Below are 12882 nucleotides of genomic sequence, written 5' to 3'. Positions count from 1 at the left end.
CCTACATGGAAGAATTATTGTGAGATGTGCTGGTCTTAAAAAGACGCCCTAAAAAGTTATTTTTGGCAACAGTGTGAGCAACTTAAAGCTGACCTTTTAATGAGAAATGTCATTCAATTTTAGAAAGTGGTACTATATATAATGTAATGTATTTCTGAATTACTCATCTGCTGAAGCTTGTTTGTGTTCTCAGAGTGGTAAAGCCTTTTTTGCAAGTAAGATTTGCTTCCTAAAGGCAGTCTGGAATTATGGCTTCTTATGAGAGTTGTGAAAAATTAAATGTAACAAACATTTCATTTTAAAAGACTTGAATGATAAAATAATATTTTGGATTAATGGAAACTTCATAATTCCTCCTTGGAAGTTGCTACTTTGTTATCTTTGAAGCAGTGGAAACATTTTAAGCTTTTACTGCTGCTGTTTGTTAGCTGTTAGCAGGGGAAAAACAAAAGGAAGAAGTTGCCATTTTGCCTTGAATGATTACATAATTTCTACCTTGCGAGTTTTAAAAAGGACAACCTAGTGTGTCTGACTTGGTTTTGAGGAATAAAGTTTACATCATAACTATAACATCAGTACTCTACATCATCTCTACCATTTAGTTTAGTTTATTAACACACATAGTATAAATAAACTTAAGAACAGAAATGAACAAAATTGCTCTGTTAACTTACAGTATCTCAGAACAGTGCATTGCGAGTTCTACTAAATGCTAGATTGCCTCCATTTTTTCAAGCTTGCCTTCCATTATCACGACTGTGAACACCCAGGCATGCCTTTTCTCTTTTCTATTGACCTTTTCTATTTCTTGTGAACTAATTTTTTTCTCTTTCCTGTTGATCTAAAAATCAAAAATTAATAATAAATCCTTCCAGACCATTCAATTAAGTATTAAGAAGGCAGTGTTAAATTGAGAAAAAATATCTGGAAAATATAACCCTTATTTTTATAAGTAAGTATGGTACTTCAGTTCAGGTAACACGTTTTTTGCATGTTCAGTAATATTTTCTATCTCATGCAAGTGTGACAAGCTCTGCTTGAATTGCTGTGAGCAGTTCTTGTTTGTATGTTATGGTAGTCCAGGTCCAGGTGACCTTACCTCTACTTAGTTTATTAGGTGGATGCCTACAATGTAAAAGGCAGAAATCTAAGCTTTAAAAAGTTTATCATGTGTTAAGCAGCTGGAAATATGGTAGAGAATTAGCAGCATGTGACAGACAACCATGAACTGTTATATGGCCTTACAGCAATCAAAAGATCATACTTCAGAAACTGTAAGTCTAATGTACTAACTACTGTGTTCCCTGTGGTCTGACAAGGAAGCGTTCTCCACTGAAAACAGAGGTTTTTAGGCAGATCCTTTAATGCAGTATTTTACTTTGTCAAGGAGATTTGTTAAATGCGTTAATGAATTAACCTGTAGGTAGCTAGTATTATTGCCGTTCGCTACATGACCTTTAGAGTAACCACACATTTGTAAAGGTTTAATAAATGATTAATGTATGAACTAATTATTAGGGTTCAGTACATTAACAGATGACTTGTAACCAAACAATATCAGCTATTGATGTGCTTAGTAACCATTAAGATCTATTAATAACCAAGTCTGTCAAATGTTTATGGTATACTTCACGGTTTTGAGATTTTCTTTAAAGCATTTATAAAGATACCTTTTAGTTTTAAATTTACGATTAATATAACAGTCTAGTATTTCATCACTTTAAGTTATTCTCATATTTGTGTATTTGTTCTAGGCTTGTTTATTTATTCCTGTGTCATTTAAAAATAATAATAATTCAAAACAGTGAAACATCTCATAGTAACAGAAAGGGCTTTTCTTAAAACTCAAAGCCTTAGGCAGTGGATAACTGCAGTATGAAGACTGAAGCAGAACAAAAGGATGGAGCAAACAAAAGTCAGGTATGAGAAAAAGTAGGATTTTTATAATGCAAAATGAAAGTGAAGTTGCAGTGTTTCTGTGTATGGTATCCAAGATAACAATGTACCTATTCGCTCTCTGTACGTGAGAATTTCAGCAAATGAAACCTTGCAGCCATTAGGCTGGGTTTTGCATTTCAGCAGCTTGGTGATTTCTGCTGCTTTTGGCTGCTACTAAATGACGCTGTACTGTGTTGTTTGGGAAATAAAATTGACCGTAATTGTCAGCAGAGCTAAAAAGTGATGTTTTGATCTAAGCTTCTGTAGACAGTCTCTTATGCCTTGTCTAAACAGGAACACGCTCCTCTGACATGGTTTCACAAAGTAGAAATGGAAGATTACTTATATAACAACTTCTTTCGTGTTAGGCAAGGGAGAAGTAAGTGACTTCCTGTGCTCCATTTAAAACTACTTGAAAATGGATTGCAGCAGATTTTACACTTTTTTTGGAAGGGTTCAGCTCTTAGAGAATGTTCTGTTAGTATTTTACCTTGTCTTAATATAAGCTTGAACTGGAATTGGTTTTAAAACGCAGCTCAGTCGGACATGTAGATGAATAGGAATAATGTAAAAGAGGGAATACAGTGAAAATATCTTACTTTTTTGAATGCAGATGTGGAAAGATGCAAAAGGCATCCAACCCTTTTTTATAGAGCCTGGAATTTTGTTTGGCTTTTCAGTTACATTGATGCTTGTTGTTTGTAATTGTCCTGAAATATACTAAACTCTTATCTTTCTCCTTTCTGTGTCCTTTCTGGTTGCTGAGGTTCCAGTTTATAGTGAAGACGAGTCTTTGAGCTCATGACCTTTTAGTTACTAATATTAAATATCATCCTTCTTTGCAGCAGTTCTTCAAATTCATTCAGTTCTTTCTGTATGATAAGCTGGTCTCCTGTATATTGATAGGTTGCAAATATCATTAGTGTATTCCTATGTAATGCCACCTTTATTGATAAATTTGGTTTCAAGATTTGTTTTTACAAAACTCCATTAGTAACTTCAGGTGATTTCTGCTCTCTTTCTTTTTCCTTTTTTAAAATTTTCTTTCTTATCTCAATTGCACTATTAACCACTTTTTTTTTCTTTTTTTTATTTTTTGCCATTTATATTGTTACTTTTGCTTGTAGCACTTTACGAAGTGCCATATTGAAGCCCTTGCTGGATCAGCTGTATTGTACTCTTTGAAGAACCAGGTTTCATATTTTGCAGGACATTGCATGATTATTACGAGATGCTACGCTATCTTTACTTTTTCTTTCTTAAATATAACCTTGAATTTCAATTATAAAAACTAGAAACAATGTTTGTCTTGTATATTTTCATATCCTGCTCTAGTCATTGCATTTCATTTTTATTTTACCAGTCAGATATACACACTACCCACATTCTTGCCTGTGATTTAGTCACATTCTTGCTTTAGTCATCCCGCCAACTGCATTACCAACTCAGGTTCCTTTTGATAACAGTATTCACATTCACACTGATATCTATAATTGGACTGGATGATACTGCTTTGTCTTGTATTCTGCCCTTGTCAACTTGACTCCTGCCTTTGTATGTGAAGACTGATTAGGGAGCACACGTTAATTGCTCCTGACTTCTCCTGATTCTATTTATTTAATTCTTTATCTGTCTTGCTAGACTTTTTCCTAGACATTTGTTGTCCAAGTTATTAATGCTGAACTTGTTAAAGTTTCCCCACACATGCTTATGTAGCTGAACATCCTGATTCTTTTCTTTATAACAAAATCTCTTAAGGTGCCTGTCAGTTCTTATTACGTTGTACAAACAAGGAAAAATCTGTTGCAAATCTGATGACTTCTGTCTGAAAATGTTTACCCTGTCTGGAGCACTCTATTTCCCCTGTACTAAATCAGTTTCAGCTCCTCTAATGTGAAAGTTTTTCTTATTCCTGTGAGTATCTTCTCTGTTCTTGTGAGAATTATCATTAAAAATAATAATTAAAACAAAACAAAACTATTTTCAGTGTCTGTTAGCAAGAAGGTGTAGGAAGAAGGTGGCAGGCTGTATTTTTGTGTGTGTCTCTTTTAAAGTAGGTTTTTAATTCTTGTGCCACAATTTGTCATGCATATTAATTGTGCTGTAATAATATAAAGTCAGGATATGGACAGCTTACATGAATGGTTTTGGTAATTAAAAGTATATGACAGCTAATAGGTTAAATTTAATTTTTTTTTTGAAGTCCTGCTGGATGCAAAGTGACATCACACTGAGAAGGTCACCTTCTTGTCTTCTCTGGGAGATGTTTTTCATTGAGAGTGTTTGTGGCCTGTTTTAGATCTCTCAGTAAATGACCTCACTTTTCTTTTCTTACTGAACAGCCATTCCCACTGTACTTTCCTATTTTCTTTTTTTTTTTTTCCTCTTTTTTTCCTTTCAGAACTAAAGGACTATATTGGCATTGGAATGGAAAAATTACTGTCTTCTCTAAGGGTAGTTCTCTAAACCAGGAGGTGACGAACTTGTTCGGGATGAACAGATGAAATATCTTATTCCTTTTTGCTTGAAATATCTAGCTGGAGTTCTGGCACCTACAAATTGTTTTGCTCAGGAGTCACTATTTTCTGAACACAACAGACCTGGCTTGAAATATGCCAATTAGATACTATTTTAGTCACGTTGCTTTTAAAAGCACAGTGGCTTTAGGTGAGAGACAATATTTGTTGGCCATAAGGCTTAAACATTTCAGTAACTTTTATTTAAAAAACAACAACAACACATTTTGGCATTATATCCCATGTCAGTGGTTATTGGAAAAACAAAACGACTGTTTCTGTTCCAGAGAAATCCTTGAGATTCCCTTTCTGTGGTGGCCAAAGTAAATGAAGTTGCTGGGCAGTGGTGCTCAGATATCTGCTTGACAGTTCCTACCTGCATGCTTTTCTGTCTCCTATTTTGTCTTGTTATCTTATAGCATCATAAAATAGACTTCTCATTTTGTAAATCTTTTTGAGACGATGATTTCCTTGCACTGTATATCTCTACTCTGTTTTGCATTATGAAGTTCAGACAGTGCAGACCCTTTCATGCTGTAGCATCTGCAACATTCCCTTCTCCATTTGCTGTCTTTGCATGTCTGTAGAGGTATTTTAATGTTGGGATTTTAGATTTGTGCTTAACTCGTGCTGATGGAGCTAGCAAGGTGAATTCTTAGGTCAATGTAAGACTTTCCTTGCTATGGGACACAGGGATAATTCTACTCAACAGAGCTGTGGAAGCCCAAATGTAACTTATCAATGTTAAACTCTTGCACGGCAGGCCAGTGAACCTCTTAAATTATGTCATTTTAATAGCTCAAGGGTGTAATGAATGGCCTTCTAAATCCCACTGCTGATGCTTTTTTTTTTTTCCACTTGCTTGTTTTTATGAATTGATGATCATCTTGGGTGTAACTACTTTAATCCTATATTTTAGAATTGTTACAAGCAATTGTTACTGGAATGAGTTACTATAATACAAAGTGAATACATCAGCTTTTTGAGAGGCATTCAGCAACTGGACGGATGAGCAGATTTTTATCTAAAACATCACATTGAACAAAATATGACTAAACGTCAGTGCTGTCAGGGAGTGCTCAGACAGCTGTAATGTCTGCAGATCATTCCATACAATAGTGTAAAGGGATAAGGGGTGTAAGAATAATAGCATTTTTTGTAGATTTTTTTTCTTTTCTTTTCTTTCCTTTTTTTTTTTTTTTTTTTTTTTAACAAGTTTTCTAATTGCTGTTGTTTTAGTGGCAAAAGGGAGGTGTCTGTAATATCTAAGTGCATTAGATTTTTATTTGCTGATAATAAACAGTGTTCCCAGTTGGAGCACTAGGTTACATGATTTAAGCTTTTGACTAGATGATATATTATCTTTGAATTTTAGGTAGAGAAATAACACTAATGATCATGTAAGTAGTACATTAGCATATTATCAAAGCCCGTGTTGGAAGAATAGGTCAGGATGCTTCAAACAGCACAATAAGTAGGTTATTGCTTAGTAAGGCTCTGCTGAGAAGATTAAAGAAATGAACAATATAATATAGAACAAGAGAGAACTGTATTTAGTTTGTACCCAGCAGTGACATATTTTGGTCTGTTCCCTGTAATTCCAAAATGTGGATTGCCCAGAGGCAGCCTGCCCTGGAGCTACCACCTCCAGGGGAGGGAAGGGTAAATTCCATTACTTTCTTCCTTGCAGTTTGCAAGCAAATATTGAATATTTAGTAATTTGATAGGACATTCTGTTTAACTGATTGCAATGCCAATTCTTATGCCTATAAAGCCTGAACATTTCTACCTGTAGTTTGCATTTGTACAAAAGGGGAATCTCATTTTAACTGCCAAGAAAAATGAGTTTTAAAATGAATAATATAATTATCAGTCATATTGGTAATTCAGTATAACGCCTGTTCTGTCTCTACCTATTTCTGTGCTTTTTGGTTCATTTGGAAATGAAAACTGCCAACATTTGACTGAAAGATTTTGGTTTCCTTGTAGCATTTTAGAACTCAGAATTTATAAGGGGGGGTAAAGCTTGCATGCAATATTTACCTTTCTTAGTGAAGACTGAGTAGGACGTTCTTGCAGCTTTTGGATTCAATCTGAATTCTTGCATGTTAATTATAAAAGTTTATGTAATCTAGTCAAGGGGATTCAATGTTGTGAACTAGAGGTCTGAAATATTAATGTTCAAATGATACAGAAGTATTTCCATAATGTATATACCATTAGATGTTGGTTTTATTTGCTTTAAACTTCCTAATTTTTCTTTAAAGTTTTTTTTAGAGATTTTTTTCTTTTCCTTTTTTCAAAGGATAGAAAAATTCACCTTTTGCCCAGTGAACTCCTGGACACCTACCAAAATAAAAAATATGCTACAGCTAGCTGGTGGTGAGAGAAGTGTATGAGAAGTTCGTGCATTTCTTCTGTGGACATTCTAACAACACTAATAACCTTAGAAAAAAATCCCTTTTTTGTTCCATAGAAAGAACATAATATATCCAGCTTAATTTAACAGTACCCAACATTAACTGGCGAGATCAATAAAGAAAGGGGAATTAAAATAAAATTCCATTGAGAGTTAGTGCTAGTAGCTCTGCTGTAATGTTCTTCACCATGAGCATAGACAGATTTACCCTATTTTTTCCTCCTACCTATATTTTATGCTTCATTATTTATTTTGTTTTATTTTTATAATTTTATGAAATCCAATATACGGAAAAAAATATCGAAATTTCTGGTTGTGCAGCTTCTTCCTGCATCTGTGGTGTCAGTCATGTTGGTGTTGGCAGCTTTCCAGCACCAAGCTGCAGAGGAAGTAACACTTGCTATTTGCAGGTTTTTTGGTTCTTTTGCAAAGTGATCATTTTACTTTACCACATGACTGTATTCCTCAGATTTCCTTTCTGTTGCGAGGGATACCTGGATATATATTAAATCTTACTGAGGGTGCAAGTGGGATTGCATCATGGGAAGCTGCTAGGAGCTAGCGATTGCTCGGCAAGCATTCAGAGCTTGCCATATGCGATCACTTGTGCGCCACCATGGCAGACTGTGCCCAACTTCCATAGTACATTTTTTGCAGTTTGCTGTTCTTGCTGCTTTGGATTGGGATGCTGGAGTCAGACAAACTTGTTTTCCTCCTGTCTTAGTAATAACCTCCCTCCTGCAGGTGCTAGAGTGAGCAAGCCCAGTTTAAAACAGGGCTGGCATTTTGTACTGTATTTATTCAAAGCTGTGCTTCCATTGACTTCAGCTTTAGTTGGCAATGCTTAGCAATCTTATGCAGCCAAATCCAGACTTGGCTGTGCACAGGCACAGAAGGATGAAACACAGCAGTGACGACGGTGAAGACGTTTGCCTTGATAGGAAGTTTAAGTTGTTTAAACCATAAGAATTTTAGCCATTCCCCAGAATCTCATCTCTTCCTTTGACCTAAATACTACTTGTAATGCCCCCAGAATCTGGTGAGTACAAAGTGCTCAGACTTCTCTGAGCTCAACTCCAGTTCCGGTGTGCTCCTAGAAGCACTGAATAGTTCAGAATGGAGGCCATCTTGTTGCTCAGCACAGTTGTGCTGGGTTGTTCCATGTGCTGGTGCAGGCAGCGTGAAAATCTAGGGCAGCAGGAAAATGTAGAACTCAGAAATCAACTTCTGAAACTGAGGCGTCGTTCAGAACATAGAAAGCCTAATAAGAAGTTGGTTAGTAGAGGGGCTGAAATACAGAAACACAAGGAAGAGCATAGGTACTTGAGGTTTTGCTGCTTGCCTACTACAACCTGGGCAGACTGGGTGCATCTCATGGCTAAATGCATATTTGATGTTACAAATGATGACTGCTGATGTGGATTCAACATGTGCATAAATACTTGTTTAAGGATTTTGAGTATGAATGGTAGCTAGGATTGGGCAACGTGTGTCAGATTCCTGACATGCCTTCTCGGGGTAAGACTTTCCACTTTGTGACTGTAGTCTAATCAATTCAGGGTCAAGTGTCTGCTGCCATAACCCTTTGCAGAGACAGAGGAAAAAAGTTTCAGGAGCAAAAGTGTATATTCTCTGTGGTTCTCTGTTGGGATATGTTGGTCATTTCCTTTTTCAGCTCATTAGTTCCAATTCCTTTGGGCTACATGTTCAGGCTAAAAGAGGTAGTGAGGAAGCCAGGTTGTATTAGGGTCTAGTTCATGCTGTCCCATGTCCCCCCATCCCAAAGACATGTATCAACTCTTGAAGTGATGTCAGTGTTTTGCTTAATTCAAGACATGATCTTGCTGTGTTAGCTCATGCTGCCAATATGGAGTATGTTACTTTGTGCTCTCCCTCAAGAGTTTTATGTTTGTGTTGTTATTCCACCTTTTGAAGATCTCCTACTGTTTGCGTCTATTTGATGCAATTTATTATCCATTTATCTTTGAGACCTGTAAGGTGGAATCAGTTGCTGTGCTGGAGATGCAGCTTTTTGGAATGCAAGTAGCCACAGCAGCACCATGAGAAATGCCCCTTGCAGTCTGCGGTTTCCAGCTGCCTGGCGCCCAATGAAGCCTTAAGTGGTCCTAACATGTTTGGTAAAGCAGTGGTGATTATTACTGTTTACATGAAGAACTCCAAAACTGATTTTGATAAGTTAAGATGAGGAAAATTCTTTGAAAGCATCTGTATTGTAAGCATATGCATGTGGACCATCATTTATTTAAAGATCGTTTATAACTATCATGGAGGTACTCACAGCCCATGTGGTCAGATGTTCTTTTCCCATCTTTACCTTTCCCTCTTCACCAATAAAGGCATGGTTTGTGTGTCTACTGATAAGGGACTGAAGTTGTGCTGGGCATGCTTTGCCCTTACATGCCCGTGCTCTGAGTGGAAAGGCAACAAAACAAAGTGCACTCTATTACAGGGTATAGCAAAGGGGAAAAGTTCTTTTGATTTCAAATAATAGGATATACATACATGTAAATTGCATCTTTCAGAGAACTTACAGGTATTGCTAAGTAATCTTTGTTTCATAATTAAGGTATCCCTTAACTTTAAAGAATATCTTTTTCCTTTCTGGAATTTGCTGACAACACAGGTTATACCTCAATCATCTCCTGCAGTAAGCAACACAGGCGTCAGTCCTAGAGATAAACAGACTTCTTCAAAGCACAGGTTTGATTCATTCCTAGATGAGGTTCATTATGTTCATTGGATGGAGTCTGGAGACCTCTGAAAAATTATTATGGTTGTGTAATTAAAGGTTAGTATAGTGCATATGCAGAAGAGTGTGAAAGGCAGGTAAAACAGATTATTGTAATATCTCGTTTTATTTTACTGTCAAAACTCTGCATATATTTTCTAGGAAAGTTACTGTTTGTTCTTTAATAAATAAAGAGACAGTTTGTAGACACTGTGTGGTTTGACATTTTCAATGAATAGTAGAATATTTAAAGGTGGAAAGCCAAGACCAGACTTCAGATCTCTCTTTTATCCATGATTTAGTCCCTTATTTAGATCTTTGTAATGTTTAGGCCCCAGCAGATTTTCCACAGTGGCAGGATTTTCAAACTGCTTTTCCAAACTTTTTTAGTCTGCTTTATCATTCTGTGGTTGATATTTTGCTTTCTGACTGTGGTTCTAGTCCCAGAACCTTCTTGCAACATTTTCATGTGCTGCTGAGAACCTTTGTGAATTGTTTCCATTGTTGGGACTGCTTGGCAGCAGATCGGTAGTCTGATGAAACAATGCAAATGGCAAAACGGGGAGATAGAACAGTATCAGTTCACCAAACCAGGAGAACCTGTTCATGCAGAGAAATAAGGAAATGTGTGTGTATGCAGGAACACCAGGCTCCTTGTAAGAAATTACTGAATTTAGAAAACAATCTTCAAATATGCTGTTTACAAATGAGTTTCTACTGAAGTGAAATTTCTAATGAAAGCTTCTGAGAGTAATGGTAGTAGCTTTTTCGCTTAGGAGCTAGATTGTTCACTCTTGTTTATCACCAACTCTACAAAATCTACAGCAAGTACACTGTATACTTTTGTATGCACTACAACACACTTGGAAAAATTGGTTGTCTGCATTTCCTTGATTTAACTTGATGAAGGGCCTTGGTAAGTGTTTTGATTAAATTGATCTTCCTCTGTCCAACGTAGGTGTAATTTCATCTTGAAAATATATAGCAGGTTTGTATTCCCCTTAAGGTTAGAAGGATCCTTCATCCTAACAAATCTGCCCTGGTTTAGCCAGCTATAATCTCTGGTAGTACAGTTGTGTAGTAAAGCAAATCAGGGCACTAATCTGACTGAAATATGCTTCCTTACACTTTTTCAAGATATAAGCTATATAGTTACTTTTGGATTTTCTCTTCTCAAAGATGCTGTAGTTCAGTTTTGCAACACTTGAGCTCCTGACCTAATCACAATACAGAATAAGGTACTTAAAAGAAACAAATATAAACAAATGACTGAATTTCTTATTTTGAGCAGAATATGAAATTATTAATATATTACAAGAATGGATTTTTCTTTCAGCTAAGTGATACTTTTCAATCTGGCTTTATATTTCTTTTAAGAATATGAAATAAAACAAACTTTTCTAACCTACTGCATGTTGCCAAACACTGAGTCTAAGTATTGTGTTAGATAAAAACACAGAAAACAAAACAAAAACACATTTTTTTTTTTCCCAATATCTATTTTAGATTTCCTGGGCATAAATTTTATTCCATGTGCAATGTGTTTATGTGCATATATTGATCTATTTGTGTAGGTGAGCAAGTGCATTTTTTTTTTTTTTTTTTACATATCATGCAAATGTTGGCATTTGTATGGCAGCTGCAGAAGGCCTATGGATACTGCTGCTCCTGGTCCAAAGATTTTGAATTTTATAGTTTTAAGCAAGGTTAACTTCTAACCAGCATACGGAAAATGTTGTTGCAGGAATTTTGATGGCATAAACCTGATACTGAAGGTTTCAGTTTGCACAGCTGAGATTCTATTAATTTTAGCATAATACAGAGACCAAAGAAAAAAATGTTATCTTGTATATACTTCTGGTTTACTTTTGAATGATAGTGAGTAGAATAAGAAAATTAATGTTTTCTGTTTGTTGGTTGTTTTTTTGTTTGTTGTTTTTTTGAAGTGGACTCCAACGAAGGGACCACTTTTTATGCTGTCACGTTGCATACAGCACTCCAGATATGAGAGATCAGTGAATCTTTGGTTCACACTGTAACATCATTCATGAACTTTTTGAAAGTGGTTATTTTAATAGGCATATTAAAAGTGTTTTTTATTTTATTTTTTCATTCTAATTATGTAAGAGCAGAAGATGAACTGCAGCAAGGTAACAATGAGACTTGCAAACAATACAAACAAACCTTTAGTCAGGTTTTTGAGTACCCTATTCTGAAAGTGTTGCATATCCTGTCCTATGATTTCTTTTGTCTTGCTTCTACCGTACTTTCCTTAAAACTGTGAGATTCATGGTTGACATTTGAAAAATTACTTGGTACTTTCTGGGATAAATGTTCATGCTGGTTTGTTGAACATTGCTTGCTTCTGCTTTGTGTTATGGTAGCACTGTGACAACACAAGGCAGTAGATGAAGCTATAAAACAAAAATCTCTGAACTCTGAAACAATTTCCTTTCTCCAGTGTACACATGAATATTGCTGTATTTCTAACTTATTTGAATGTCAATGTTTCCATTTATCTATTGTTTGTATGTATATTTTCAGAGAAGTATTGAAAAATATCAGTGTCTGGCTGTTGTGGTGAAAGCAGCAGTTAAAAAACATGGGGTATTATTTAAACAATTATAGGTTTCTGTTTACCAATCTCTTTTGTAACATAAAAAGTTCTATCAAGAAGAAAAGTAGAATTGCATTATTTTGGAGTTTTGGAAAATAAGAAATGAGCCTGTGTTAGAAAATGATTATTCTAAAACCGTTTTTCTTTCCTTTTTTTTTTTTTTTCTTCTTTCTTTCTTTTCTTTTAGGACCGGAATAGGCCCTATGACACTTTTAACTTGCACTCTTTGGAAAATTCCTTAATGGATATGATAAGGACTGATCATGAGCCTCTGAAAGGTAAACACTACCCTCCCAGTGGCCCACCAATGAGTTTCGCTGATATAATGTGGAGGAATCATTTTACAGGTTAGGAATATTCATATGTCCATGCTTGCTTGGTTTTTAAACAAAAATCAGCTTTTCAGTATTGCTATGAACTTTTTGCTAATGAATGAGTTGTCATTTATGCAAAACTTCTGTTTCCCATCTTAAGCTAATCACCTCTATCGCTGGAAGATAAGATGAAATATGTACACACTTTGGTATATGTGCACATAGTATTATCTAAAAACTAGTTATTCTGAAACTTTTTGCACTGTTCAATTCAGAAAATATGCAGTGCAACTGGAGTCCAATTGTTATGTTGAAAGTCTTGTTCAAAG

General features: G+C 35.6%; 1 protein-coding gene across 8 annotated transcripts in view; it reads left to right on the top strand.

Moving 5' to 3' along the window:
• The window catches only part of CPEB3 (cytoplasmic polyadenylation element binding protein 3), an 88537-nt gene that overhangs the window by 17100 nt on the left and 58555 nt on the right, over positions 1-12882 (top strand). For 5 of the 8 annotated variants that reach the window (XM_082765157.1, XM_082765158.1, XM_082765160.1 and 2 more), the window contains one exon: positions 12427-12586. In XM_082765157.1, the coding sequence (XP_082621283.1) occupies positions 12427-12586 (160 nt within the window). The remainder of the gene's footprint in view (positions 1-12426; positions 12587-12882) is intronic. The other 3 variants (XM_082765161.1, XM_082765159.1, XM_082765163.1) reach the window with 1 other exon arrangement.

Source organism: Aythya marila, assembly GCF_965140915.1.
Source record: "Aythya marila genome assembly, chromosome: 7".
Lineage (NCBI taxonomy): Eukaryota > Metazoa > Chordata > Aves > Anseriformes > Anatidae > Aythya > Aythya marila.
This window is presented reverse-complemented; position numbering and strand designations above follow the sequence as displayed.